Raw genomic sequence first — 26,776 nt, 5'->3', positions numbered from 1 at the left:
TCTGAATGTTGGCTTTTAGCATTAAAAACTAATTGCTCTCTAGGCAAATGGGAGCTTAATAGTCTCAACAAAACTGCATGAAACACTTTATTGCCATGTTAGGCTAGATTTTCAATATGCTTCAACATGTTATATGTACGCTAGCACCAACAGTACAGTGTGCTAACTAAAGATAAACTCTCAACTTTTCCCTTATATTCTCACTTTATTTAGCTTGGCCTTGCAAAACAAACCTGTTTATTGACAAAAGGAGTCAGGAAAGGATCCATGAATTTTCTGTTCAGTCTTGATAAGCAGATAGATGCACTGAAGATATTTCTAATACATGTTCACTAAGTATACTAATAGTATTCATTCAACCATTAAATTTATATGTGGCTATATTACGAAAGATGTTCATGCCTCATTTCTCTGATATGCTGTCTCAAATAACATTACTATTCATAACCAATCTTTAAAGCAAGTCTACAAATACCCAAATGCATTTGAATTGAATGTCATCTTATGTGAGATGTGCCAGAACCAGTGTGGCTCACTTTTGAAACTTGATAGGGTTGCAACAGTAAAAGAAGAGAGTTACAGAATTTACAATAAATTTAAGGGAGCAATTCTGCAAGCGTGCACTACATAGAGACGCATTAATAAACAATATCAACCCTAACCTTCCCAGAATTTTTTTGATAAACTTCAATTCTGTGGCTCCATACATTTGATTGTAATACTTTACAATAGTAAATGTTAGATGACTCTGTGTGGGCTGTGGTGAAGTTAAATTTGGTCTAAAACTCATGAGACATGAACAAGAGTTATGATATATAACTGAAGATAGGACATTTCCACCCTCAGCAAAGGCTTTCCAGGAGTTACTACAAAGTATGTGAAACAGAATGGTGAAGATGTCCTGTTTGGACTAGAGCAGAAAATGGTCTGGGCAGGGATGCAATTAAAATTAAAGCAAATGGACATTGGCAGAGAGACTTCCAGCAGTTAGAGAGCAGAAGGTCAAGAAGCTGAGAAGATGGTAATCATTACCACTGGGAGTCTGGCATTGTGGAAAAGAAACCTTGCAGCAGCAGATGTTCTTAACAGGGGAAAGGAATCTGACTCTCTGGTCTAGTTCAACCTATGGCAGTATTGATTTGGTCCCCCTTGCTTCCTGTGGTTATTGAGCATACGTGAGGTGATTTTATCTCAGTCAGTGGAGCAAAGGTGAGAGAATATTGCCTGGTGAGCAAGCTCTATATTTCCCGTGGCCCCCCCCCAAACTTTCACTGTTTGCCATGCTCTTGAGATATGTGAAGGGTTCCTTGAATGGCTTTATTACAGAAACAGGGGTGTGTGAGACAGATCAGCAGAACCCAGAATAGCAACACTGTAGGCATGTTTGTTAGGGGGTATTTATGCAGAAATATAACTCTAAAAAGCCACACACAAAAAAGAGAAAGAGGGGAATGGCCCGTTAGCCTTAGGACCAGTTTCGTTAAAGACACAGTATTAGACCAGTAGGCAAATAGAGGAAGGCTCTCAGTCTAAAGCTGACAAGCTCAGATGAGCAAATTCATCAGAACTTAACAACACATTATGAAGGAATATTGGACACAATCAGAAAATGAAAAATGGCCTTGGAAGTCCAAAGGGAATGAGTGGTGATGATAAGGTATTAGCCACATTTGACCTTCATTATGGAATAAAAGATATCAGGTTTAATAAGATACAGCTATAAGAGGTATTGAATATGCTATGATACCCAATAGAAGGGCTCTATTAAAATCTAGGGTGATTGAAATTTAATATTTGGTAAACTATAAAAAGAGCAGTCAAAGGTGTGTGTAGAGTATTTGAGACATTATGGAAATGGAGGTGCAGTGGGGGAAAGAGTGAATGAGTCTGTAGAATGGAAGTTGATAATAAGAAAAGGAGTTCTGCCTTTCTAGGAGAGGACTGTAAGCAGCTGTAGGGCATAAAGTGTTTTATATCCTTTGAACTGACGGATTTTTAAGAAAATAGTCCATGAAGAAGGCAGGCCACTCTTCAGAAGTAGTGTTGTGTACTGTGTTTTCCCATATAGTGCTAAAAGCTAAAACCTTTCCAGTTGCTTTAGTCTGAGGGGCTGAAACATTTGGGAGTAACACCAGTGTTGCCTAGTATAATGCCTTTGTAAAAGTTACTGTTGAGTAAGTGACATACTGTATACTAATTCAACAATATAGTATTTGTGATGAACAGGGATCCTGGTTTTCTCCTATTGAAAAAAAAAATCCCCAATTTCAGTTAAAAAAAAAAAAAAGTAACCCCTAATCCACATTTTTCCATGATTTAAATGAAACACCACTAATATATAGACACATATATAGTGGTGTTTAATTATGGAAAAATGTGGATTTGGGCTTACATTTTTAACTGAAAATTGGGATTTTTTTTAAATCAGAGAAAACCAGGATCCCCAGTGATGAATTGGGGTCAAACTGAATATTTACTTACTGATAAGTGTTAGAATCAGGTGTAAAACATGCATAATTAGTTGAAGTTGTCAACCTGATAGCATGGGTCCAGTCAGCTGTCTTATCACTGGCCTCTTCCAGCTGATACCAGTCTGTGATATCTCTGTTGAAATTAATTTCTGTTTTTCCTTTAAGAATTACCCTGCCGGTACCTAATGAGTGCTACTTGTCTTATTAGACTTTTGAAATATACTGGCATCTAGAGCACCTATTTCTGATGGAAAGGCTATAAACAGCTGTTTTGGCAACAGGTCCTTCAAGATAATGTATCTCCAACATATTCCACTACTCTGTACAGTACCATCCACATCATACATAACAGTGCTAACCAAAGGAACTTAATCATTAAAGCTGTGGGAAAAGGTACATTTCAGAAATCACGTGCTAATTTCCATATGTAGATATCTTCTATACATATTTTCAGCCAAAAAGATTCAACTTTTTTATCCAACAATTATAAGTGTACAAGGAATATCAGGAATGATTTAATACTACAGACTGCGGTCCATAGATAAGTAGCTAGTAGCACGCGCTGGCTAGCTTAATTTCCAGTAAATTCAAGAAATATACCTAACTCGGATTAAGTGTTTTCCTGATAACATTTTTCTGTGAAATACAAGGGTTGTTAAGCTGTAAGGAAAAGAAAAGCAGGTGGTCTGTATAATCATGAGTTGGAGGGGAAGGGGCCCGTGAGACAATTTGTTAAAGTATTGTCCTTTCTGTGACAAATTGTGAGAACTCCTGATATAAACAGTGGAATAAATCTACTCTGATAATAGGAAGTGAGTGCTGAATGCTATGGAATTTAACACCACCAAATATGTTCCCTTTGAAACAGCAAATTAGATGTGCAGCAGGATTTTGGTCACACTTCAAAGAATAATATGCAGAGCTGGAGATCCATCTGTTTGCTCTTGCTATCACCATTGAGGCTCCTGTATGTTAAACAGTCTTTTGACTACTTCAAAGCCTGTTTGAAGTCTTCACTGTGCATATTCCATGCACAGAACGCAAACATGCCTTAACAATATGGAAAGCTGATATTTCTGTTAATTTTACTTGTAAATGAAAACAATTTGTTCTTACTATTTATCATTTTTTGTACCATGATTTATCTTAGTTATGACAGCGAGGGTCGTCTAACAAATGTTACCTTCCCAACTGGAGTCGTCACTAACCTTCATGGGGAAATGGAAAAGGCCATTACAGTGGACATTGAATCGTCTAGTAGAGAGGAAGATGTCAGCATCACTTCCAACTTATCGTCAATAGATTCCTTCTATACTATGGTTCAAGGTATTGTAAAGAGAAAAACCCATAAGTATCGAAAATCACATACTAAATTGAAAACTTGTTTTTCTCATTGTACACTGCGTTCAGGTCAGCTTCCTTTTAGGGGCAGATTAGCAAAGCAGATGTTAGGAAAAAATATTACTGTTTAAGGGAGACAGTAGATACCTGGGGGACATAATTAACTGTACTTTAGGATCTGAAAAACAACTGCTTAGTTTTGGAAGCATATTTTGTGATTAGGCAAAAAGACTGTTAGTTAAAAAGTAAAGGTGAAAGACCATACAGGGAGGGGTTGAAAGGGAAATAAGTTAGTTTAAAAATAATACAGACTAGGGTCTGAGATTTAAAATAGTGTGCCAGGCCATACCATTCTAGCAGTGATTACAGTATACTTATTATGCCAGAAATTTATCATGAAACTGTAAGGCAAGAAATCGCTGTGAGGGTCAGATTTTCCTAAGAGATTAAATGATTCTGAGTACATTGAAAATAAAGGGATTTGAGGCCTTAGAACTTCCCCCTTAGAGTGACAGCATCAGGCTGATGCCAGTACATACAATCAAACATTATATACTTTTGCAGCGTAGCAAATGCATAGGGGGAAAAATAGTGTTTAACCCAAGTAGGTAAAATACATCTTTGTGCTTCACTGCATTTTCAGATCAGTTAAGGAACAGCTACCAGATTGGTTATGATGGCTCTCTGAGAATTCTCTATGCCAGTGGCATGGATTCACATTATCAGACGGAACCACATGTGTTAGCTGGCACTGCCAATCCAACAGTAACAAAAAGAAACATGACTCTCCCAGGAGAGAATGGACAAAACTTAGTAGAATGGCGATTCCGAAAAGAACAAGCCCAGGGAAAAGTCAATGTGTTTGGACGAAAGCTTAGGGTGAGTAAAAGTTCAAGCATGCATGATATCCGTTGCCCTTGGAGTTCATGAATGGTAAAGTAGGGCACTTTTACATGTGCTCCAGGGAAGAGGGTGGCACTTCAATTAGAGCTGCTCTGAAATGCCGCAGCATCTTGTGTATCAGTGTCCCCACGCTTCAAAATGGTGGCGGGGGTGCTTGAACTAAAGCTTGTTTGATGAGCTTTAGTTCAAGCGCCCCTGCCACGATTTTGAAGCATGGGGATGCCAATACATGAGACTTGGGAAGTGGCTGAAACGTGGTAATTACCACACTCCAGCAGACTCGATTAATTGAATAATTACAGCATATTGGAACAGCATCTGTGCTCCTGTACAGGCAGCCATAGATGTCATTCTATGGATTGCATAACTGCAGAACATGTACCATGCAATTGCCCTCGTCTTTTCTATTGACCTAGAACTTTGTTGTACTCAGCATCCAGTATTCTGTAACGAGTCAGCAAGAACGTCACTCTTCCATCTCCCCTTTTTGTCATCTTGAATCTTGATAACTCCACAGATTTACAATCTAAAGATAACTTCTAAGATTTCCACAGACCATTCCTGCCATAATCATAGTGCAATCCTAGGATTCTTATTCTTTTGAAAAATTTATGATAGCTGTAATAATCATGTTTTTTGTAGAAAGGGTTACATTTTGGAGCATACAAAATGTGCCCCTAATATAAGTCTTTACCACCTTGTTAGGTTTTCTGTTCCTCATTGTGTCATGGGGAAAATACATCTAGCAGGCAAACCACTTTTGACATCCATTTAGCAAAGATAACTTAGATTAAACACTCCAGATGGGGTTGGAACAAGACCATCTTAACATTTGTATTGGAACTACACTCACTTCATCTAAATAAATCCATGATGGTTTCACAAGTAAAGAAGAATGATAAATGTATTGCTAATATGTCTGCTCTGTATTCTACACCTTCATTATGCTATATCTGAGGTAGGTAATGTTACAGGATGCATTCCTTGGCAATGGTTATACCCACCACCCCAAAAGGTGAAACATTTGCTAATTTGCAATCTCTGACATAGCATTTATACCCAAATACATATTAATGGATTAGTGAAATATTTCTTTTGTTTTTATTGTAGATGTTGTTCAAAGTATTATATGTTTAGAAAGAATCATCCCTGTATCTTTTTGGAGCAAATTTAGACAGAGGCTTATCTCGAGTCCTTTAAAAAATAGTTAATCATCCTTTCTTTCTGAATACCACTCCTCTTACTTCCAACTTGCTCTTATTTCTCTTTTTGGGTGGGTTTTTTTGTTAATACACCTGTTGCTCTGGTGCTGTACATGGACCAGAAATGGTTCTGGTCCATACACAAAAAGCACAGCCTACATCTACAAAACAAGCTTCTGACAGCATAGCTGTGTTGATCACAAATCGCGCATTTGAGCAACATAGTTATGACAGCAAAAGTTTGTCACATAGACTGGGTTGGAGTTATTCTTTTCCCTGGAGGTCTCAAAATGACAGACAAAGGGTAAAAAAAAAAAAAGGGGAGGAATATTTTTATCCCCATTTTACAGATAAGGAACTGAAACAGATAAAGCTTGCTTCTAGGAAGATCCACCATCAGTACAGATCTCCTAAATGCCAGTCCAGTGCCTTAAATATAAAACCTTCCTTTTCCCTTTGGGGTCCATAAACAGCCAGTTGTGCCTATTCTTTCTTCAGCCTCAAAGGAGGAGAGTTAATCAGGAACTGAAAGAAAAGCTGAAAGCTTAAATGTAAGCTAAGGAATGAGAGAGAAAAAGTGGAAGAGAACTCGAAATAAAACAGACAGAGACAGGCAGGGATTGATGGAAGGTGAGGCTAAATAGCAAAAGATAGAGAACAACAGTCTACAGAAAAGTTAACTCAGGCAAATAAATGCATCTGAAAAGGTAGGAAAATGGAGTAAGAAAAACTACCTGAAAATTAGAGAGAGAGAGAGAAACTCAAACAGTGTAAAGGCAGCAGATGGTAGTGTGCCATATTTAGGTTTAAACCAGTTTTAGACTCCATCTCAGAGCATTTATTTGTCAAAGTATATTTCAAGACCATTTGATGGCTTATCAAATATATAAAATATCAATTCTACATCTGTTAAATTTTTGTTTCTTATATAAGGCAATTTATGTAAAAACAAGCTCTTTGTTCTGAAGCTGAAAACATATCCTGTTTTCATGCCAGGATGGCATATGAAAGAGAACAAGTCAACAAAAATATAGACATACATGCTATACGTAAGCAGAACAAATCTGTTAAAATATATGTTTTTCCAAACTTCTCCGTGACCTAGTAGCAGCTTTTAAATACCCTCCATCCCAAGAATGGGCAATTATTTGGGCTGTAGGGCCACTTAAGGATTTTCTGTGAGCTGTTGTGGGCTGGAGGGGGGCAGCACATTGCTGACCTGACCTGGCCCAGGGAAGCGGGGTTGCTGACCCAGCCTGGTGTGGCAGGGGGCGGGAGGTGCTAACATGGCCTGGGGGAGGATACTGATGCAGTGTGTCAGTGGTAGAACTGGGGCAATTGTTTCTATCCAGTCCCAAGCCATCTGCTCCACACCTACTGCCAAGCACACTGGATGGAGTAGGCAGGGAGGGTCTCAATGGAGACTGGCCTGGGACCCTTGTGGGTAGGGTATGCTCAGCCAGGTGGATGGGATGGGGCTGCAGGCGGATGGGGAACAGGGTTCAGGAGCAGGATGAGTGGGCAGGGGCAGGGCCAGGGCCAGGGCCATGGCCATGATCACGGGGCAGTGACAGCGTGGGCCTTGGCCTGGAATAGAGCTGCAGTCTACTCCGCGCATGTCTCTGTGATGGGTGCTGGTTCCACAGGCAGGGATATGCAGGGAGCAGATTGCAATTCTGTCATGTGCCCTGGTCACATGCTGTCACTGTCCCATTAACCTGGCCCTGGCTCCATCTGCCCAGCCCACTCCCAGACGCTGCTCCCCGCCCACAGCCCCATCCCATCCATCCGACTGAGCGTGTCGTGCCCATGAGGTTCTGGGTCAGTCTTCATGGAGACCCCACCCGCACCATCCAGTGCGTGCAGTGGATGCAGGGCAGACTGGCAGCAGCTGACAAGAGGAGCAAACTGCTACCATGCCAGAAAGCCCAGGTCAGCTGCCTTGCCGCCTGTGTCCCACCATGCCCCTTGGGGCAGTGGGATCAGCAACATGTGTTATGGCTCAGGTTCCCCCCACATCTGGATTGGGTGGGGTCAAGGGACATGCTGCGGGTCAGATAATATTCCTTGGCTGGCAGATCCAGCCTGCAGGCTATATTTTGCCCATCACTGCTCTAACCTAATAATAAATAATCTAATGTATATTGCTCTTTTAGAAACTCAGCAGCTGTAAGGTGCAACTCCAAAGTTGACAGTAGATATGTTTTGGGATATGCACTTTTGAGAAATGTTAATCCCTGTAGTTTTTTTCTGGTCAACATGAAAATATTTTTTGGTCTTTTTCAAACAGACCGGGGGCTGGACTCGATGATCTTCCGAGGTCCCTTCCAGCCCTAATGCTTATGAAACCTATGAAAATGGCATTGGACAATTTGTCTTCGCCTCTCCCCTCTAATGTGCATGACTTCAGTTACCTCTGTATTATTTTCCTTCTGTTACCTAGAAAAGGAATTTAAGCAACACGTAGCACAAGCCATCATCTTATCCATGTACCCAGGACCCAGCTCCCTCTTCCCACTGGCTGTCAGTTTCCAGTGCTAAAAAAGTATCTTGGTGATCAATGTTTCACTCTTACTTGACATACTCAAAGAGGATAGTAGTTATTAAGGGAGATTCAGAGGTGATCAACAAAAATTAAAGGCCTGGAAAAACTTTTAAAAAAACAGGGAAGTATAACATGGAGAGCAGACATTAAGAGGGTATATCCTAGTGAAGCTTGTGCAGTACAGAGAGAGTAGAACAGGCATTTGTATTTCCCTCTTTTACAATGCAAGAACAACGACTAATTCAATGAAACTGAGCAGTAATGCATTTAAAACTGAAAAACCTACTACACGTTTGCATCCAATGTGTAAAACAGGTACTTTGTACCTGAAAGCTTGTCTATGTCCCTCCCAACTATACCATTGGGCTGATAAAAGATATCACCCACAAAAATCCTTGCCTCTTGCATAATTCACATACAGAATTAATTGCCACTGGCCATCACTGGTCTCAAAGGATTTTTATTTATATGTAAAATGGAAACATCTGTGCATTCATTGAAATGGATATGTTTTAATATATAAACAATTCAACGTCATGGTTCAAGTCATAACCCAACTTCTAATTGGTCCATAGATTATAAATAATCTTCTATGTATAAGTCTGTGTTTTATAATTATCTGCTCTGAGTTTCTGGCATCTTTACTAGAGACCCAGATACAAGAGTGGATTAAATAGATACTAATCCATTATGGAGACTCCTGTGTTCTTAATATATAAACACCTAGTCTGTAAACCTTACCTTTTACCAGTTAGTTTTGACAGTACTTACTTGGAAAAAATTGGGTTGAGTTCTTTGCTTACCAAAGAAGTGCCAGCATTTATGTTATTTACTCAAAGAGAAGATGACCCTTATTATAAGACTTGCCCACAATAATTAGATTCTATATATGGAAAATGTATAAATTTCTTATAAATTTTCCAGGTATGGAATTTAATTATTGGAGGTTTGCTTTGAATTTGTTCCCCTCCAATTGCTACAGCAACGAAAAGAAATCTGGGGGGGAGAGGGCCAAGCAGCTCCTTTGTTCTCTGGTTCCCCCCCATCTTTTTCCTCTGGCAGCCCCTTCCCCCTCTCCTTACCATCAGACCTTTCTCTCCCTGAGCACAAAGAAGTAATAAGCAAATTTGAAAACAATAACCTTGAAATTAAAGATGGATGTAGCAATTTGCATATAGTATCCATACACTTAGTGCATTGGTACTTAGACGAGGGGCTTTTTTCCCCAGTGCCAATGGGGAGAGGGCGGGGGGGCGGGGATGACACACCTCATTGTATATTCAAGAAAATACAGTAGTACAAGTTGTCCAACCAAAAATGTTATATGTTATGCTTTACCAGTAATTTGCCACATCTTAACATTCTTTTTGTACTGCTTAGCGGTCATTTGACCCTTATAAATGGTACCAGTTATGCTGAAAAAAAATTTGTATTATCTTTTAGTATTTTGTTAACAGTTGACTAAACATCAAGGAATTTAATTGAAAAGATCTTGAACAAATTCCAAGCCATCTCTCTACTTAATGAAACCTTTTAAAATAGCAGTTAATCTAATGCCTTGCACTTACACCAAGAAGTTGCTAAATTAATTTACTGACAAAGAGAATCAATCATCATAAATGGTGTTTAAACAATAGCTGGTACTTTGAGGAAGTAATAGGTGGCTCGTATTTGAACAACATGATTTATTTTGTCATCTTATTTGTTTTATAAAAGGTTAATGGTAGAAACCTCCTTTCAGTCGACTTTGATCGAACCACAAAGACAGAAAAGATCTACGATGATCACCGTAAATTTCTGCTGAGGATTGCCTACGACACATCAGGACATCCAACCCTCTGGCTGCCAAGCAGCAAGCTGATGGCTGTCAATGTTACCTATTCATCTACAGGTCAAATTGGCAGCATTCAGCGAGGGACCACTAGTGAAAAAATAGAGTATGATGGACAGGGAAGGATCGTATCTAGAGTATTTGCTGATGGAAAAACATGGAGTTACACATATCTGGAAAAGGTAAAGAACACATTGGAAGCTATGGAACATACATTACCCATATTCAAGGGAAGAAAAACAAACATCAGAAACACATTTTTAAGTATCAGCGTGAATTTGCATGGGAATGGTTCTGTAGTAGACATACTGTCCAGCATTAGTTAATTTCTAGAAACCAGCATATTTTTAAAGTATTAAGGCAATCAGCTAAAAAATGGCAGCTCTTCCCCCCGATGCTTTAATACATAAAATAACATACAGGTATTAGATGTTGATAATGTAAGTCGTTTGAATATTACTTGCGTGTAAGCTTTCTAATGTTGTATTTTATGCCACAGAGTTCTTTTATTACTGTAGTAAAAGCTGTCTATTCATATTTTGTCCATATTGTTAGCATCAAATCAAAGCAGTTATAGAGAACTCTTTCGTTTGTATTTCATGTGTTAGGATTGCAGAAAGATGATTGTCCTTTCCCAATATTTTATCTGAAAATCCCTATTGTGAGATTTCATGTCCTGACATGTAAGAGCAGAGCCAGTTTAGTACTCTTAGGACAGCTATAACAAGTGTATTGACATCAAAGGGTACAAACAAAAGCTGTCACAACACAACATGATTTTGTAGCGATACAAATGCAGCAAACCCACTCCAACTTTCCCCCTGCTCCATTTCTGTTCGAAGTCAAGGCAATTTTGCTAATTTGGATCGTTATAGAGTTGTCATAACAGATCATAATAGCTGCTGGGCACTCCCAAGCAGGGCTTCCATTTTCTCCCCTTTTACAGAAACTAAAATGTACATTCGTCCATACCCTTAGTTGTAGAGCCTACAGATTTGTCTACTGAATCTATTATTCAGCAAATACTGTTTACCGCTGATTAAGGACATAATTGAATCAAGGCTCATGATTCATAATATCCAGGCATCAGAAAAATGTCAGAATAGTTCTGTCTACTTCCACTTGATGTAACTAATCAAACAATTACTTTACCCCTGTTACAAACACAGACAGAACAAGAACACAGTATTCATGGATCCTCGGTCTAGTCAAATTCTGTTAAATGATCACTAATTATAGGGGAGAAATTGTTTCTCCCATATGTTGTTCCCTTTTTGAGTTATTGGATTTAAGACAGTTTCACTTCTTCCCGAATTAAACATGACTTATCCAAATCCATTGACAATCTGCTGTTTGGCTCCGAGTGTTTGATTAAAGAGTGAGGCAGTCATAACAAGTAGCACATTATGAATCTGGAGCCACTAATTACAGAACCTCTTGTAATTAAGCATCCAAGTAAATTAGGCAGGGAAACGTTAACAACATGTAAGGTCAAGGATAACTCAATTAAAAAGAAGATAATTTTCTCAAGTGGAATGTCACATTTTTGTTAAGAAATTGTGTGTGCGTGTGTGTGTGTGTGTAATGATTTGACACACAGTTAAAATCTATTCTTAATTTTCAGTCAATGGTCCTTCTGCTTCATAGCCAGCGGCAGTACATCTTCGAATATGATTTGTTGGATCGACTTTCTGCCGTCACCATGCCCAGTGTTGCTCGTCATACCATGCAGACAATTCGCTCCATTGGCTATTACCGGAACATATATAACCCCCCTGAAAGTAATGCATCTGTAATAATGGACTACAATGAAGAAGGGCAGCTCCTTCAATCTGCTTTCCTGGGTACAAGCCGGAGAGTATTGTTCAAATACAGAAGACAAACCAAGCTCTCAGAAATTCTTTATGATAGTACCAGAGTCAGTTTTACTTATGATGAGACAGCAGGAGTCCTGAAAACAGTAAACCTCCAAAGCGATGGTTTTATCTGCACCATTAGGTATAGGCAAATTGGCCCACTGATTGACAGGCAGATTTTCCGTTTTAGTGAAGATGGAATGGTAAATGCCCGATTTGACTACAGCTATGACAACAGCTTCAGAGTGACTAGCATGCAAGGTGTCATCAATGAAACCCCATTGCCTATTGATCTCTACCAGTTTGATGATATCTCTGGTAAAGTTGAGCAGTTTGGGAAATTTGGAGTAATATATTATGATATTAACCAGATCATTTCTACAGCTGTAATGACTTACACAAAACACTTTGATGCACATGGCCGCATCAAGGAAATTCAATATGAAATATTTAGGTCATTAATGTACTGGATTACAATTCAGTATGATAACATGGGGCGAGTGACTAAGAGAGAAATTAAAATTGGGCCATTTGCCAACACCACTAAATATGCTTATGAATACGATGTAGATGGTCAGCTCCAGACAGTTTATCTAAATGAAAAAATCATGTGGCGATACAACTACGACTTGAATGGCAACCTCCATTTGCTCAACCCAAGTAATAGTGCACGTTTGACACCACTTCGCTATGACCTGCGGGACAGAATAACTCGACTAGGTGATGTTCAGTACCGATTAGATGAGGATGGATTCCTGCGTCAGAGGGGTACTGAAATCTTTGAATACAGCTCCAAAGGCCTGCTCACTAGAGTTTACAGCAAAGGCAGTGGGTGGACAGTGATTTACCGTTATGATGGACTTGGACGACGAGTTTCCAGTAAAACTAGCCTTGGACAGCACCTCCAGTTTTTTTATGCAGACCTCACTTATCCAACCAGGATAACTCATGTGTATAATCATTCAAGTTCTGAGATCACTTCTCTATACTATGACCTACAAGGACACCTTTTTGCCATGGAAATTAGCAGTGGGGATGAATTTTATATTGCCTCAGATAATACTGGGACACCACTGGCTGTTTTTAGCAGCAATGGTTTGATGCTTAAACAAATTCAATACACTGCTTACGGTGAGATTTATTTTGACTCAAATCTGGACTTCCAGTTGGTAATAGGATTCCATGGAGGCTTGTATGACCCACTGACAAAGCTAGTCCACTTTGGAGAAAGAGATTATGACATACTGGCAGGCCGCTGGACTACACCGGACATTGACATCTGGAAAAGGATTGGGAAGGACCCAGCTCCCTTTAATCTGTACATGTTTAGAAATAACAATCCAGCCAGTAAAATACACGATGTGAAGGATTACATCACAGGTAAATAGCTTGTTTAAATTGCAGTATTTCTCACTTACTCCAAATGTACCTACCTAATAACTTATAACATGTGTGGACATTCACAATTTAAAACTCCCTCCTCAATTTAGGCACATTTGGCTACGGATAACTGGGAGGTGGCTACCTTTCATGTCATAGTTGAGAGGTTGGAATATTTGCCCACGAAGTATAAAAGTCCCTGCTCCCAAGTGTATTTCTGTATTCTATCCAATGAGTGTTTAATGCAAAAATACATAAGCCGTACTAGAAGAAGAATTTTCACACTCTTTCTGGCTCTGTAAACCTTACATTCCTGGTTGCCCCGTGGCACAGCCCTAGCAGGAAGATGAAAGGAGTCTAGTGAAAAGAGCACTCTCCTGAGTGGTGGAAGATTTGGGTCTGAACCCCTCAGGATGAGAAGGACTTTAAACCAAGCTCTCCAACATCCTGCTAGGCTATAAAAGAAGAGACAGCTACCACCACCTCCAGCTGTAGTTTTGAATGAAAGAGCTTTGACTCGTGAACAAAACACAGCCTAGCAGCACGTTTAGCACTCTGAGAGCTGGCTTACTACATCACACTCCTCTGGGGATTTAGACCAGGGGACACCCAGATTGTGCATACCAAACAAGCTTAAGCATGAAATGGCCCCTGAGGTGCTCTGGTCAACTCACCTATTAAGTTCTGAACACAGTAACTGCACTCTAGGAAAAAAAATATAGCAATGAAAAAATAGGTGTGTTAAGAGGTGATGTGGAGTATATTGTGGATTTGTAGATCTGGACCTTAGATTAAATGATGTGTTCCAGTTTTCCATCTGTACGAAGAGAAATAATGTATTTGTGTGTCAACATAGGCTCTTGAAAAATCATATTGCCTGCAGATGTGTCTGAGTTTCAAGATTAGAAATCATTCAGGTCATCTGTGGTTTTTCATTCAGATGGTGTCAGACTAAAGGAGAAGCTCATCTCCATTTAGTAATGAGTGGCAAGACTCTTCCTCAGAGAAGGAAATCTGGGAACAATTGGGCTTACACCAATTACTTTTGAAAACAGCCACCTACTAGTTAGTTAATAGGCGTTGACAGGCTGAATGGGAGTCAGTGGCTTAAATCCATCCTGTCCTAGCAGTGCAGCCTAGAAGGAATGGTGTAGCAGTCATATTCTTCAAGAGCAGTTGCCATAAACATTAACTGAAATGCAGTTTTCATTTTTCTATAACATCATTGATACATAGATTACAGTCTGGGTCTGTGTTAGAGATGAGGCTATCATTGTGTGACAGTGTCAGATGGCAGCTTTAGATCCACAGTTTGAAGGGGCTCATTTATCTGATAGCACTCCAAACCATTATTTTAAAGTAAAGATTTTCAAGCCCTTTTTGACTTTCTGAAAAATACTGCTCTCCCCCTTACCTATTCAGGGTTTTCCTAAACAGAAAGAGTTGGCTTTGACAGCCAGTGCTCGGTCTGCTTTTGTTAAGTATTTGTGAAGAATGCTGGATGGAACGCAAGCCCCAGAGCAAGATGTCCTTGCATTGCCCATAATCATGGTTCCACTTTAAACTACCTTTAAAAAAAATTTAAAAAGAAAGACTAAGATGATTCTTAGTTAGTCAGTGTGCCCATCCCTCACATGCACATGTAATGTTCTTGAAGTCTCTCAGCCATAGTTCCAATTTCACAAGAGCAACACGGAACCACAGTAAAAACAAAAAAAACCCCTCCCTTTGTCCCCCTTTGGTTTGCTTTCTCTCTTTCTCCATCTTCCTTAAAAGACGCTTCTATTCTGATAACGGGAAAGTGGAACCTTATTTCTGAACAGACTTTCCAGTGAATGTTCAGAGTCCTAAAATAAACTTTTATTCTCATTAGCCTGGGATTCTGGGCTCTTTCTTGCATCAACAGAATTGTTTAATAAGATCCTTCTGTGGAAAACAGCTGAGTGTCAGGTGTCACTGTGGGCTTCCTTTGGAGTCAGCAGGACTGATCAGGTATAACAAAGTAAAGAATGTCACCTGGAGAACTTTGTTTTTACTGATAATGAAACATGGACACTGAAAGAACTCAGCCTGACTGTGAGATCCTAATGTGATTTAAGAAAAGACCCTTCCTACTTGGCCTGCCATATTCATTCTGGGAGTCACTGAAACACAAACATGAAAATCCACAGTGCTTTAAAGTGAGAAAAACACCACACAACTACTTTTTAGTAGAAGAGCAGTTACTTGGAAGTCTTCTAACAATACCCGGTAGAGCAGAATTGTAGTAAAAACAATCACTCTAGTACAAATCAGATGCTAGAGTCACAAAAAGAATAATTTTAAAGAATTCTGGTATGTTACCAAAAAAGCAGTTATGCCAAAAGGTACTCTTGGATATAAATATACTTGTAAAATATAGAAACATTCTGACATTGTTTTTTCATATAATTTTCTTCCAGATGTTAACAGCTGGCTGGTGACATTTGGCTTCCATCTGCACAACGCCATTCCTGGGTTCCCTGTTCCCAAATTTGATTTAACAGAGCCTTCTTATGAACTCGTGAAGAGTCAGCAATGGGATGATATACCAGTAAGAAATAAAAACCATAAGCCACCACACAGATTGAAAAAAAGGATTTAGAATTTAGAAGAAGGAATTATTCTAATTGACCTGCACATACCTACATAATCCTCAAGGCTCTCGCTTGCCAGTTTTTTTATTTAAGGAGTGCAGGGCAAACCTGTGCTTTATAAATCTCCAAATGATTTAGTATGTTACAGATGTAATTTTACACTACTTCTTGTAGCTTTGCTAAATTATATATGATTTTAAACAGGCTCCGGTTTGTTTTCAGTAATATAAGAACAGAGGGACAAATAATAAATAGAACTCGGAAACCCTTTTTAGATATATAAGTTTCCTAGCAGAAACTCTAGAGATTGGATTTATACCAACACCCTGCCTGAAGGCAGAAAGTGAACACTGTAATAAAAATAGACTGTGAAATAAACAGAAGAACAGGTGATATAAATTATGCATACCAGGCACCAGTACAATTTTACTTCTGTTTAATATTAACCATGTTTTATATGTAAAGATAAAATATTGAAAATGAAATTACCCCAGGTAAAACCCATTACATTACACAGAACCAAAACTCCAGGTGCTTATGAAATTCCTTGGGGAAAAAAATCAACTGCAGACCAGAAATCCTGTTACAGTTTTAAGTGATAAAAGAAAATAAATGGAATGTAAAATTGAAAAACTAAATCTGCAGTTTAAGAAAATGGCATTTATAAATCCAACCATTCAGAATCAAAAGGCAATGCCCAATAACATCCCAGAAATCTCAGTTAAAGCAAGAGTGATAAGAAATCAAGAACATGGGTAATCCCATCATAAAAATATATAAAGGGATCTCTGATATACAAGAATGATTATATTGCATTTTAAGTAGTAGTTTGTCATTATCATTAATAAATATTTATACAAGGTCAGGGTTTTGCTCTGCACTTCCCAAGATCATGACCCTGTACAATTTGCAATCTCATTTGGCAGAATAAAATTACAAAAGCAGACAAAAGGAATGCGGGGGGGGAGGAGGTGTGGTATAAAGTTATAGTTATGTTATATGGGAAGTGAATCAGATAAATTCTAAAAAATGTTGAAGGAAAGCAGAGACATGAGTAAGTCCAGAGTACAGGAGCGCATAGCATGGAATGAAAAAATATCCATCCATGACTTGGAAATATTGTGATGACAGGCACAAAGAAGATATCCAAACAAGAAAGCAGAAAGAAAAGAGTTGTTAAACCCTACAGAGCAAGGCAGGGCATGATGGGAGAGAAGGAAGGAGATGTAGGCAAGGACGGTTGTGCAGATCCTTAAAATGAGAATAAGAATATTGCAGAATGAATCATAGATCTGACCACAGGGCGTGAGGGAGTTTCTGCGATAAAACCTTACTTTCCTACAACTCAGCTTATCTGATGATAATTGGATCATTTGTTACTTGAAGTTGGGGATGGAGGAGTGAAGGCAAGATGGAAAGTTTAGTGGAAAGGGCACTCTCCTGAGCGGTGGAAGATTTGGGTCTGATGTCATACTGTAATATCCAGTTTTAAGGGGCCAGAAAACTGGATATTACAGTATGACAGACAAAAATAGGACCCTCCTGCAATTAAGCCAAATTAGATGAGTGATTCAGGCATTTGTCTGGAAGCTGGGAGACTTTCCCTTCACCTAGATGGGGTTTGAATTTACACCTCTCCAACTTTTTAGTATAGTCATGGTATTAGCCAGACCCTTCTCCAGTGCACCTTTGAAGCTGGTCCCTTTAGCAGCCAGGAAAGGAAGATGTGTGGGGCCACAAGGAATAAAGCAACCTACAGGATTAATAGTCTACGAGACAGATACTGCCCTGAATGGGAGGCCTCCTTGGGTCCTGGCCTTGTATCTTCCTCTCAAACCATGTTATCTAATGATTAGCTAAACACAAGGAGCAGAGGGATGCAAGTTCAAACCTCTGGGCCAGGCAGGGCCTCAAACCTGGGTTTCCTACTTTGTGCCCCAACTGCTTCCCCATTCGGACTAAAATATAGGAGGGCCATGCTCCTGTTTCACTCCTCTTGTCCCCCCCCCCCCACCAACAATTTTTTTTTTCCCAGACTAACACTTAGACACACACACACACACACACACACCAGTACATTCATAGCCTGTTGAGCATATTCAGTTTGCATATGCAGGGGCAATAAAACTACAAAATGCCCAAGATGACACCTGCGTGGCTACAAAGCTGCTGTTTGGGCACACAAAGGGAAATAAAACACCACTGAGTGAGGGAAGGAGGGAGCTGTGTTGAAGGAGGATTCTTTTCAGGATAGAAGTAGCAACCTGCCCAAGTGCAAAAGAGAAGGTGCTTAAGTGGAGAGAGATGAGACAGAAGGGGAGAGGTAGAGAGCGAGGAAGGATAGGACGAGCAAGGAAGGAAAGGACTTAGGATCAGAGGCTTACTTAAAAGGGGCTTGAATTACACTGAAGTTTAGGATCACAGAGCTCAACCCAAAGCTAGATGGGGACAACCCCTCCCCCCAAAAAAATGTCAGAGGAAGGAGGATGGCTGAGCTCCCCATCCCCCACCTGTCTGTTAGACCTTTGAAGAAACTGTTACACTCTTGGACAGAGAGAGAGAAGATGAATAGGTGGCAAAGGGTTGCGAGGGATCATTTATTTAGAATTCAAATACAAAAGAAAAAGGACATCTGTCGAAGGGTGAAGGAACCTTGTCATTAAAAGAACAATCCATCAAAGAGCGAGTGCCATAAATAACACGTGCGAACAGAGAGCAGAGGGAGGCAAGGGCAGGAACAGAACTGAGGCGACAAAAGAAAAAGAGGGCAGACCATGGAGGGTGTTGTCAGGGTCACCACTCTTCCTTCAAGCAAAGATGATCAATACAAGGAAATGATGAGGGCAAATTGAGAGGATATGCCAGAGCTGGCACCAGAAGCAGCCCAAGTCTGAACACCAGGAGCTGGCTCAGCTAAACCTCTGTGGCATACCCAGGAGCATCACCATGAAGCCTGCCTGCCCAGCCACACCTGCTCAGCACACGCAAAGTCACAGAAATGAGACCAGGCCACCACCTGTGTGTGGTGCTGAACACACACCCATAACCATGCTGAGACAGATTCTCTGAGCAGCAGTAGGGAATACACTCAGGCCTGTGCTTTGGTCTCATTTCCAGGGTAGAAGTGAGTGGGCAAAGCAACCTTTATGGCAGTGTATCCTGAACACAGTATAGATTCAGTGCATGTGTGGTCTGTAAGGCTAAAGCAGGGGAACAAGACTAGTGCCAGAGGCTGTGCCTGCCCACTTCTTTCTCCATTTAAGGAGGTGTCAGAAAAGAATCCCCTATTCTCAGGGATGGCTGATGTGGCAGAAGGGCTAGACGTGGCACATAGTTCCCTGGAGTAATGTGACAGAAGGTCACAAACACTTTCTCTCTTCACCCTCTCTCCTCCTCCCCCCCCCCCCCAAAAAAAAACAAAACAAAACAGTTTGCTGAGGACATTTTAGATAAGTGACTTTGTGCTGGTAATGTTTAATATGGGAAAGGGCTAAATGGTAACTAATCCTTGAATACATCTCTTCTAAAATATTATCCCCATTTGTTAGAGAAGGGAATGAAGGCAAACTGCGAGTGAGACAGACTGCAGAGGAGATCAGAGCCCAAACTAGTGAATTAGTGTTGGCTTCAGAAGGGAGAAAACACTGGATTAACCATTCAGAGGTCTGCCCCTCCCCTTCCTTTACCAGCAGCTACAATAATTTGGAGAAGGGAATTTGGTATTGAGTGTAATCCTAATCCTTTCTTCCCGTGACCCATCAGCTGTAGGGAGCAATACAGAGTCTCACTGCTGTATACTCTCAGACTCTGCTGCCTGGCGCGTTTGCTCTCCTATTTTGGCAGAGGCAGGGCTCATTCAGATAGGAGTTAAAACCTGTAAAAGTCCTACAGCTCTCTTGAAAAACTCTTATTTAGCAAGACATTCATAGTAGTCATGTACTGCCCTTTGCATTGATTTACTTTAGAGTGAATAGGCTAGTTACAGCATCATTTTAAGCAGAAGTCAGGGTAGAGTTGCACCTGATAGACTACCTGAATCACAGATGCAGAAGCTTTCATGGACAACAGCCCACTTCATCGGTTGCCAAGCAGAGAGATGAGATTACCTGAAAACATAAACTGAGGGCTGTGTACCTATATGCTCATTATAGGCTCTATGCTTTTTCCATTTCATGGTATGGGTTGACCTACAAAACAAATGGCTGGGATGCGATCCACAGACTGAAAATTGCATTTGCATTGTCTCCACTTCTCACCCCCTACCCTAACTTGCCCCACATATACCCTCTACTCTCCCCCTCCAGAATAAGGATTGTGATCTGCAGTGAAAGAGGTGGTCCACCAGTCTAAGGATAGAACTGAGAAGCCAAGATCTTCTCTTGTCTAATCCCTGTTCTAACACACACTGTTTTCCATAGCGTTGCCTCTAGTCCTTCATCTGAAAAATGGGGAAAAAATTATAAAAGACATCCCAAGGATGATTTTAGTTAGCATTTAGGTAGTTCTTTCCTGTGTTAAATGCTACTAGCAAAAAGTCACTTTTCTATAAAGCAATAATAATTAAAGTGGGGAGTATAAGGAGAAAAAGAAAAGAAAATCCAGCAACACACATTGAACATTATCAAGCAAAATAGCCTTTGTAACTCAATGGAACTAGCAGTAGTTTTAATTAACTCTTTGGCACTGTCAGTTGTGGCATATCCTATTGTGAACCATGGGCAATATACCAAGAAAGCTTGTTTGGTATCTAGGGGCTACAGATGGCTTTTAAAAACTTCTGTCTGTTCTTGTTTTCAGCCAATTTCTGGAGTGCAACAACAAGTGGCAAGACAAGCCAAGGCTTTCCTGTCTCTAGGAAAGATGGCAGAAGTTCAGATCAGCAGACGAAAATCAAGTGGGGAGAAGTCATGGCTGTGGTTTGCGACAGTGAAGTCCCTAATTGGGAAAGGGGTCATGCTGGCTGTCAATCAAGGCAAAGTGCAGACTAATGTGCTCAATATTGCAAATGAGGACTGCATAAAAGTGGCAGCTGTTCTAAACAATGCCTACTACCTAGAGAACTTGCATTTCACAATTGAGGGAAAGGACACTCACTATTTCATCAAGACAACCTCACCGGAGAGTGACCTAGGCACACTGAGGCTGACAAGTGGGCGGAAAGCCCTGGAAAACGGCATCAATGTCACCGTTTCCCAGTCCACCACTGTGGTGAACGGCAGGACTCGTAGGTTTGCTGACGTTGAAATGCAGTACGGCGCGCTAGCTCTTCATGTGCGCTATGGTATGACACTTGATGAAGAGAAGGCGCGAATACTGGAGCAGGCTAGACAAAGAGCACTCTCCAGTGCCTGGGCCAGAGAACAACAAAGAGTAAGAGATGGAGAGGAAGGTGCTAGGTTATGGACAGAGGGGGAAAAGAGGCAGTTACTAAGTGCTGGAAAGGTACAAGGATATGATGGGTACTATGTACTCTCTGTGGAGCAATACCCCGAATTAGCAGACAGCGCTAACAATATACAGTTCCTTAGACAAAGTGAGATAGGAAAGAGGTAACACACTGGCTTTGCCAAGGCTGCCAAAGAGACTGTGTACCAGTGTCTTCTAAAAGGGAGACCAAACTGTTTTGCTGCATTACTACTTGAGCCTAAACTTACACCTTGCTCAGATTTTTCTGTAGCACAACCTGAAGAGACTCTACAGTGAAGAGAGCGCCTTCCAGAAGAATGATATTGCTGAAAACAAAACTTTTTTTTCTGAATGACCTTAAAAGGTGATCTGCTTTAAAGAATATGTTTACATATGCATATCGCTGCACTCACATTGGACTGAGAAGTATTAAAAAGGCCTAAAGATTTTACAACAGGCTGTCTGTTCCTTTGAGGCACTGTATTTAACTATGATACAGATCCATACAGTGTTTCCAAATATTACTGAATTGTTGACCTTTGCTTAAAAGAAGTAGTCTCTCTTTCTCTCTCTCTTTCTTTCTCTCTCTTCCTCTTTCTCTGCATAGGATGTGGTATATATCTGTTAATTTTAAAATGTGGGGCAAAAATTACTGTTTATAGACAACCCAACTGCTTTAAACTGTGCTGCTTTCTAAAAGGACATTGGCACAAGTGACTTATGCTACCATGGGAATTTAATAATGGATTTTACAATGCTAACATAGTTTGCCTTGGGAGGGAAAAATGGCAAGTAGAATCCTTGTTACAGATAAGCAAAGGAAACCCTGATTTTTTTGTAAATTATGTGAGACAAGTTGTTTATGGATTTTTATATGAATTACAATTTACTGTACATCAAATATTAGTCTCAGAGGAGTTAATTTATGTAAAGTGTTTAAAAAAGTTTATACTTAAAAATAAAATGATAAAAATGTGCTGTGTGTGATTTTTTTTAAAAAGGAATTGCACCTTTTATGTTATAGCTGTACAGTATAAAAGATTATATTGTAGAGATATAACAGTGTATGACTAATGTCCAGAAGTGTTAATATTTTTGTATTAGGTTTAAAACTGTGCATCTTTCTATCACTCTGCTGATAAGAAGGAATACTCCCAAGTGGCTGGCTAATAAAACAACATCGCCCTCCCCTCCCTTTCCTGTCACCCAAGCCAGTGCCACTTCATCAGTCACTCCTAGAAGGCACAGTAACCAAATAAGACTCATTTATTATGATGGAAAACAAATAGATTAGGTTTTCCTTGTCTTTTCCCGGCCCTAATGTAATAAATGGGTACTGATTCATACCGAGTGGGTTTTCTGTTGTTGGGTTTTTTAAATGTGGGCTTAGAATGGAGAGAATAGTGTCTCAGGTGCTTGGCAAATGTATGTAGAAGAAGATGATACAATATAGTCTCATCCAGTTCTATCAACTTTGTCTTCTGTATAAACAGCTCTTTTAAATGTATTATTTCATGAGTGAGGCAAGAGCAGCACCTGATCAGATGCTACAGCGTTGCTCTTAGAGCCATTCCACAGGTTCATACCCTGGCCTTCACTTTCATATTCAAGCCTCATTACGATGATCAATTGAACAGGAACTGGGGTGGAGATGAAGGTCTTCTCCTAGTGCTTACCCTGTGTCACAAAACCACTAGCCTGTTTGGAGCAGAGCATGCCAAATTAAGGCCCAGTAAATTTGTTACAGGGCAGGCTTGAGATGGGTACCCAGCTCCATGCAGATACCATGCACAGAACCAACTGTACCTGTGCTGTTTCTTGGCTGAAACCATGATTAGTGCTTTACTTTCATGAGCACTAAATTCAGTCACAAAAAAAATATTTTTAAGACAAATTTGATTTTTTGATGTTCCTTGAAACATACACCGTATTTCTATCCATGTATAATTATGACAAGCTATAGTAAGTGAACAAGTCTTAAATATGAACAGTTCGAGTGGATGTAATAAAAATAGTTTTCTAACTGCTTTGTATACTGAGATTCTATAGTATTACATATGCTAAATTGCACATTAGGATTGTTTGATAAATGGATTTGAATCTCTCCTGGCCAACTAGTTACTGAATCTACAGTATCCGTGCTATTACTGTATGTGTGTATTTGGTAGAGCATACAGAACTAATTACACTTATCTTTGAATGCTGATCTTTTGTTAGAATGAAAGCACAGATTAGTTCATATTTTTTACCCTGGAAGTCTTGAAGGCCCTAAAATTAGGAACTGATACATCAAACCCCAGAGAAATGTCATTGTTTTACATTTTAAAAACTGTAAAATGCTAGGTGTTTGCGGTTCTGTTAGGTGACTTCCACAGCACTGTATTTAGCATGCTATAAGTGCTCTGTTGAAATAGGCTCATATTCTAAATTATGTCAAATGTTTCTGTTCTGTTTGAATATGAAAAAGCTTGTACAACATGTCAAAATGGAAATATATCGTCTACTTGACGTGTACTAGTTCCTTCTCCTTTGTTAAGGCACCAATAAACAACAAATTACAGTATCTGTTGGTGATCATTTTAGATAAAGTCAAATCAAGCCAATTAGTGGCCTTGTTAGTAGGTATAATGAGCCTATTTCTTCCTAAAAAGACTTGTGATCTGGACATGCTCCTGCAGGAAATACTAACCTTGGGGAACATGTAAACAAAAGATCTTTTTAAAGGAGAAAAAAATGTATAATTAAAAGAAGCAGCTTACAGGGGGAAAAAAATGAGATTCAAAGTATTTTAGGCAATGACATTCAAAATGCTTTCATTATATTTTGAGATGTAAATTTTGTCTGATTTGTATTGTTATTTTAATTTGCCTTCTTAACTTTATATGTGTCCTGAATTTTCCACAAATTGATTACTATAGATTGCATCTGGGCTTTCCAATAAAAGCCAACCCAATGTGTGCGTGTTTATATTTGTTTTTTAAATGTGTGTGTCAGACACTGCAGCTGGGTTATTGCTTTGCTGTTTGTACATGAGGATCCAAAGTGATCCAGTTGCCCTCCTAGTGATTCATCTGCTACACAATTGGTAATATCTCTTTTTTCCTGTCCAATGGCCCGGTCTGCTAACTCAGCAAAGCAAATTACTCCATGGGATCTCTCTAGTGGCCTACTTTAGAGAAAAACATTAAACACACCTTACAAAGTTAAGTCTTACATAAATAAGAGGAAGGGCAAAAACCACACCCACATCTACACAATCCTCTTTCTAGGGTTGCTTTGATTTGTTATCTTTCTTGCTATCCTGAGCAGGTAAAATAAGATTCAAAGTATTTGATTATACATAAGCAGTTTGGCAAAAATAACTCTACTATCCACTGCTTTCCCTTCCCTCCACATACACATATATACTGCATTTGCTTCAATCTGCATTTAGACCCACTGCCTAGAAAGTGCTCATTTCAGCAGCAGTGCATGTCAGGAGAACGTTTTGATTTTAGTTGAAACAGGCAGACTTCACCACACTTGCTTTGTAGCGACAACCTCAAGTTGATAACGTGTTGATCCAACAGGAATCAGGTCACTGTGCTTGGCTAACTATGGCCTAAGTTTCCTGGTACAGGACTTTGTATTTTCACAACCAGTAGGGGAGCGAGATTTGCATTCATCAAGGAAAAGAGCATGCAGGTTACTGCTGCAGTCATTCAAAGCCACATGTAAAGTGATGGCTTTGAATGCAGAGAGAAACATACTGTATAAATTAGTATTACAAAAACTGTTCTTGCTGGGAAATAGAATCAACTGTGTTTCCCCTTTCAAAAAATAAATTAAATCTTTGACTGCAGTCTTAAACCCAGTTTAAACCCATCTCAGGTAAAACAGACACAGTCAGAGATGTATTTGATGTGCGTGCTCAATATCGGATTCTGTCTTTCTGGAGGATTTTTAGCAAACTGACTATTCTTTAAAATAAGCTCCTCTGTTTAGTCGCCATTCCACTGAAGGCAGGAGAGAAAATTAAGTAGCAAGCAATCCTGGCAGGGTAATAAAGGACTATAACTACAGAAGACAAAACAGGTGAAAATTCAAGGCCATGATTTACAAATGCAAGTGCCCGTGTTTAAGTGAATAGCGTTCCAGTGCAGTATACTGAGCTCTAGCACAGATCTTACCAGCTCCCTTCTGAATATGGATGTGGGCACCTCAAGTTAGGCTACAAAACGTGCACATTTTAGCTTTTATTCTTCTAAACTGCAGGGAGACACCTCACTATGTGCTAGAAAACAGTCTATTGGTACAGCCCCTAACCATGGTTTGTTTCTTGACTCCATCTGCTAATCAGATGATATAAAATACCTTAAGTCCTGTCTGACATATTGAGGCTGAGACTCAGGCAGTCTTGGCTGCAGTACTATGCTGGCTCTACTTTTTGTTCCAAGTAGTTCTAAAATGCTTACGTGCAAGAATACAACCCTGCAGCGAGAGGACAACAGTGCTGCTTAAGTCTTGCCCTAGGTTTAATCTGGGTTGTGCTAGGCTTCATTTATCTTCTGTAGAAGCCATGGCCTGATTTTTCAGCTTCACAAGTACACACAGTTCCAAGCCCTGCCAGGAGAGGATCCACTGGGAGTTTGTAGGGAAAGTCAAGTACTTGTATATTACTGACTAAAAAAGCCCTAATAAACATTGGGGTGGCAAGAAGATATTGCAAACCAGGCCCAAGTGACAGTTACTCAGGTCACCCTACTTTTAAGTAAATGCACAAAAGGCTTATGTGTAGGTTGCTAACAAACAAATTGGTTAGACGCTTCCCTGCTCCTTCCAAATTCCATTGTAGCTAATTAGAAGAGTCGGCTCTTTTCACATCCCTTTTATTGCTGTTCAGTGCTTTTGCAAGTAGTGGTCTCTTGTTGTTAATTACTAATAACTTTTTAGGTAAATTGAGTAAACCTTTTCATTTACCAACTTAAAATTCTGTCATGGAGGAATATCAGTTCCTAGAGTCCTGGGTAGAAAAATTACCGTGAACTGATTCAAAGCTCACAGTAACATAATTATGCAGTTTAGCATTAATGGGTTCCACAAAGCAATCTTAATAAATCCTTCTGGGAGTCAGAAGGGAAGAAAAAGTTTCAGAAGCCAAGAATTAGGCTGCAAGGGGAAAAGCTGGTTTGGTTGCATCTAGCTATTAAAATCACAGCTTTAAAATGTTTCCCAGTAGGTCTATCT

At 39.8% G+C, this 26,776-nt stretch overlaps 1 protein-coding gene across 14 annotated transcripts in view; it reads left to right on the top strand.

Moving 5' to 3' along the window:
• The window catches only part of TENM3 (teneurin transmembrane protein 3), a 604,744-nt gene extending 580,237 nt beyond the window's left edge, over positions 1-24,507 (top strand). For all 14 annotated transcript variants that reach the window (XM_019481354.2, XM_014594830.3, XM_014594833.3 and 11 more), the window contains 6 exons: positions 3,622-3,797; positions 4,456-4,691; positions 10,179-10,475; positions 11,918-13,529; positions 15,971-16,101; positions 20,942-24,507. In XM_019481354.2, coding sequence (XP_019336899.2) covers positions 3,622-3,797; positions 4,456-4,691; positions 10,179-10,475; positions 11,918-13,529; positions 15,971-16,101; positions 20,942-21,697 — 3,208 coding nt within the window. In that variant the 3' untranslated portion in view covers positions 21,698-24,507. The remainder of the gene's footprint in view (positions 1-3,621; positions 3,798-4,455; positions 4,692-10,178; positions 10,476-11,917; positions 13,530-15,970; positions 16,102-20,941) is intronic.
• Positions 24,508-26,776: the final 2,269 nt, after the last annotated feature.

Source organism: Alligator mississippiensis, chromosome 2 (genome assembly GCF_030867095.1).
Source record: "Alligator mississippiensis isolate rAllMis1 chromosome 2, rAllMis1, whole genome shotgun sequence".
Lineage (NCBI taxonomy): Eukaryota > Metazoa > Chordata > Crocodylia > Alligatoridae > Alligator > Alligator mississippiensis.
This window is presented reverse-complemented; position numbering and strand designations above follow the sequence as displayed.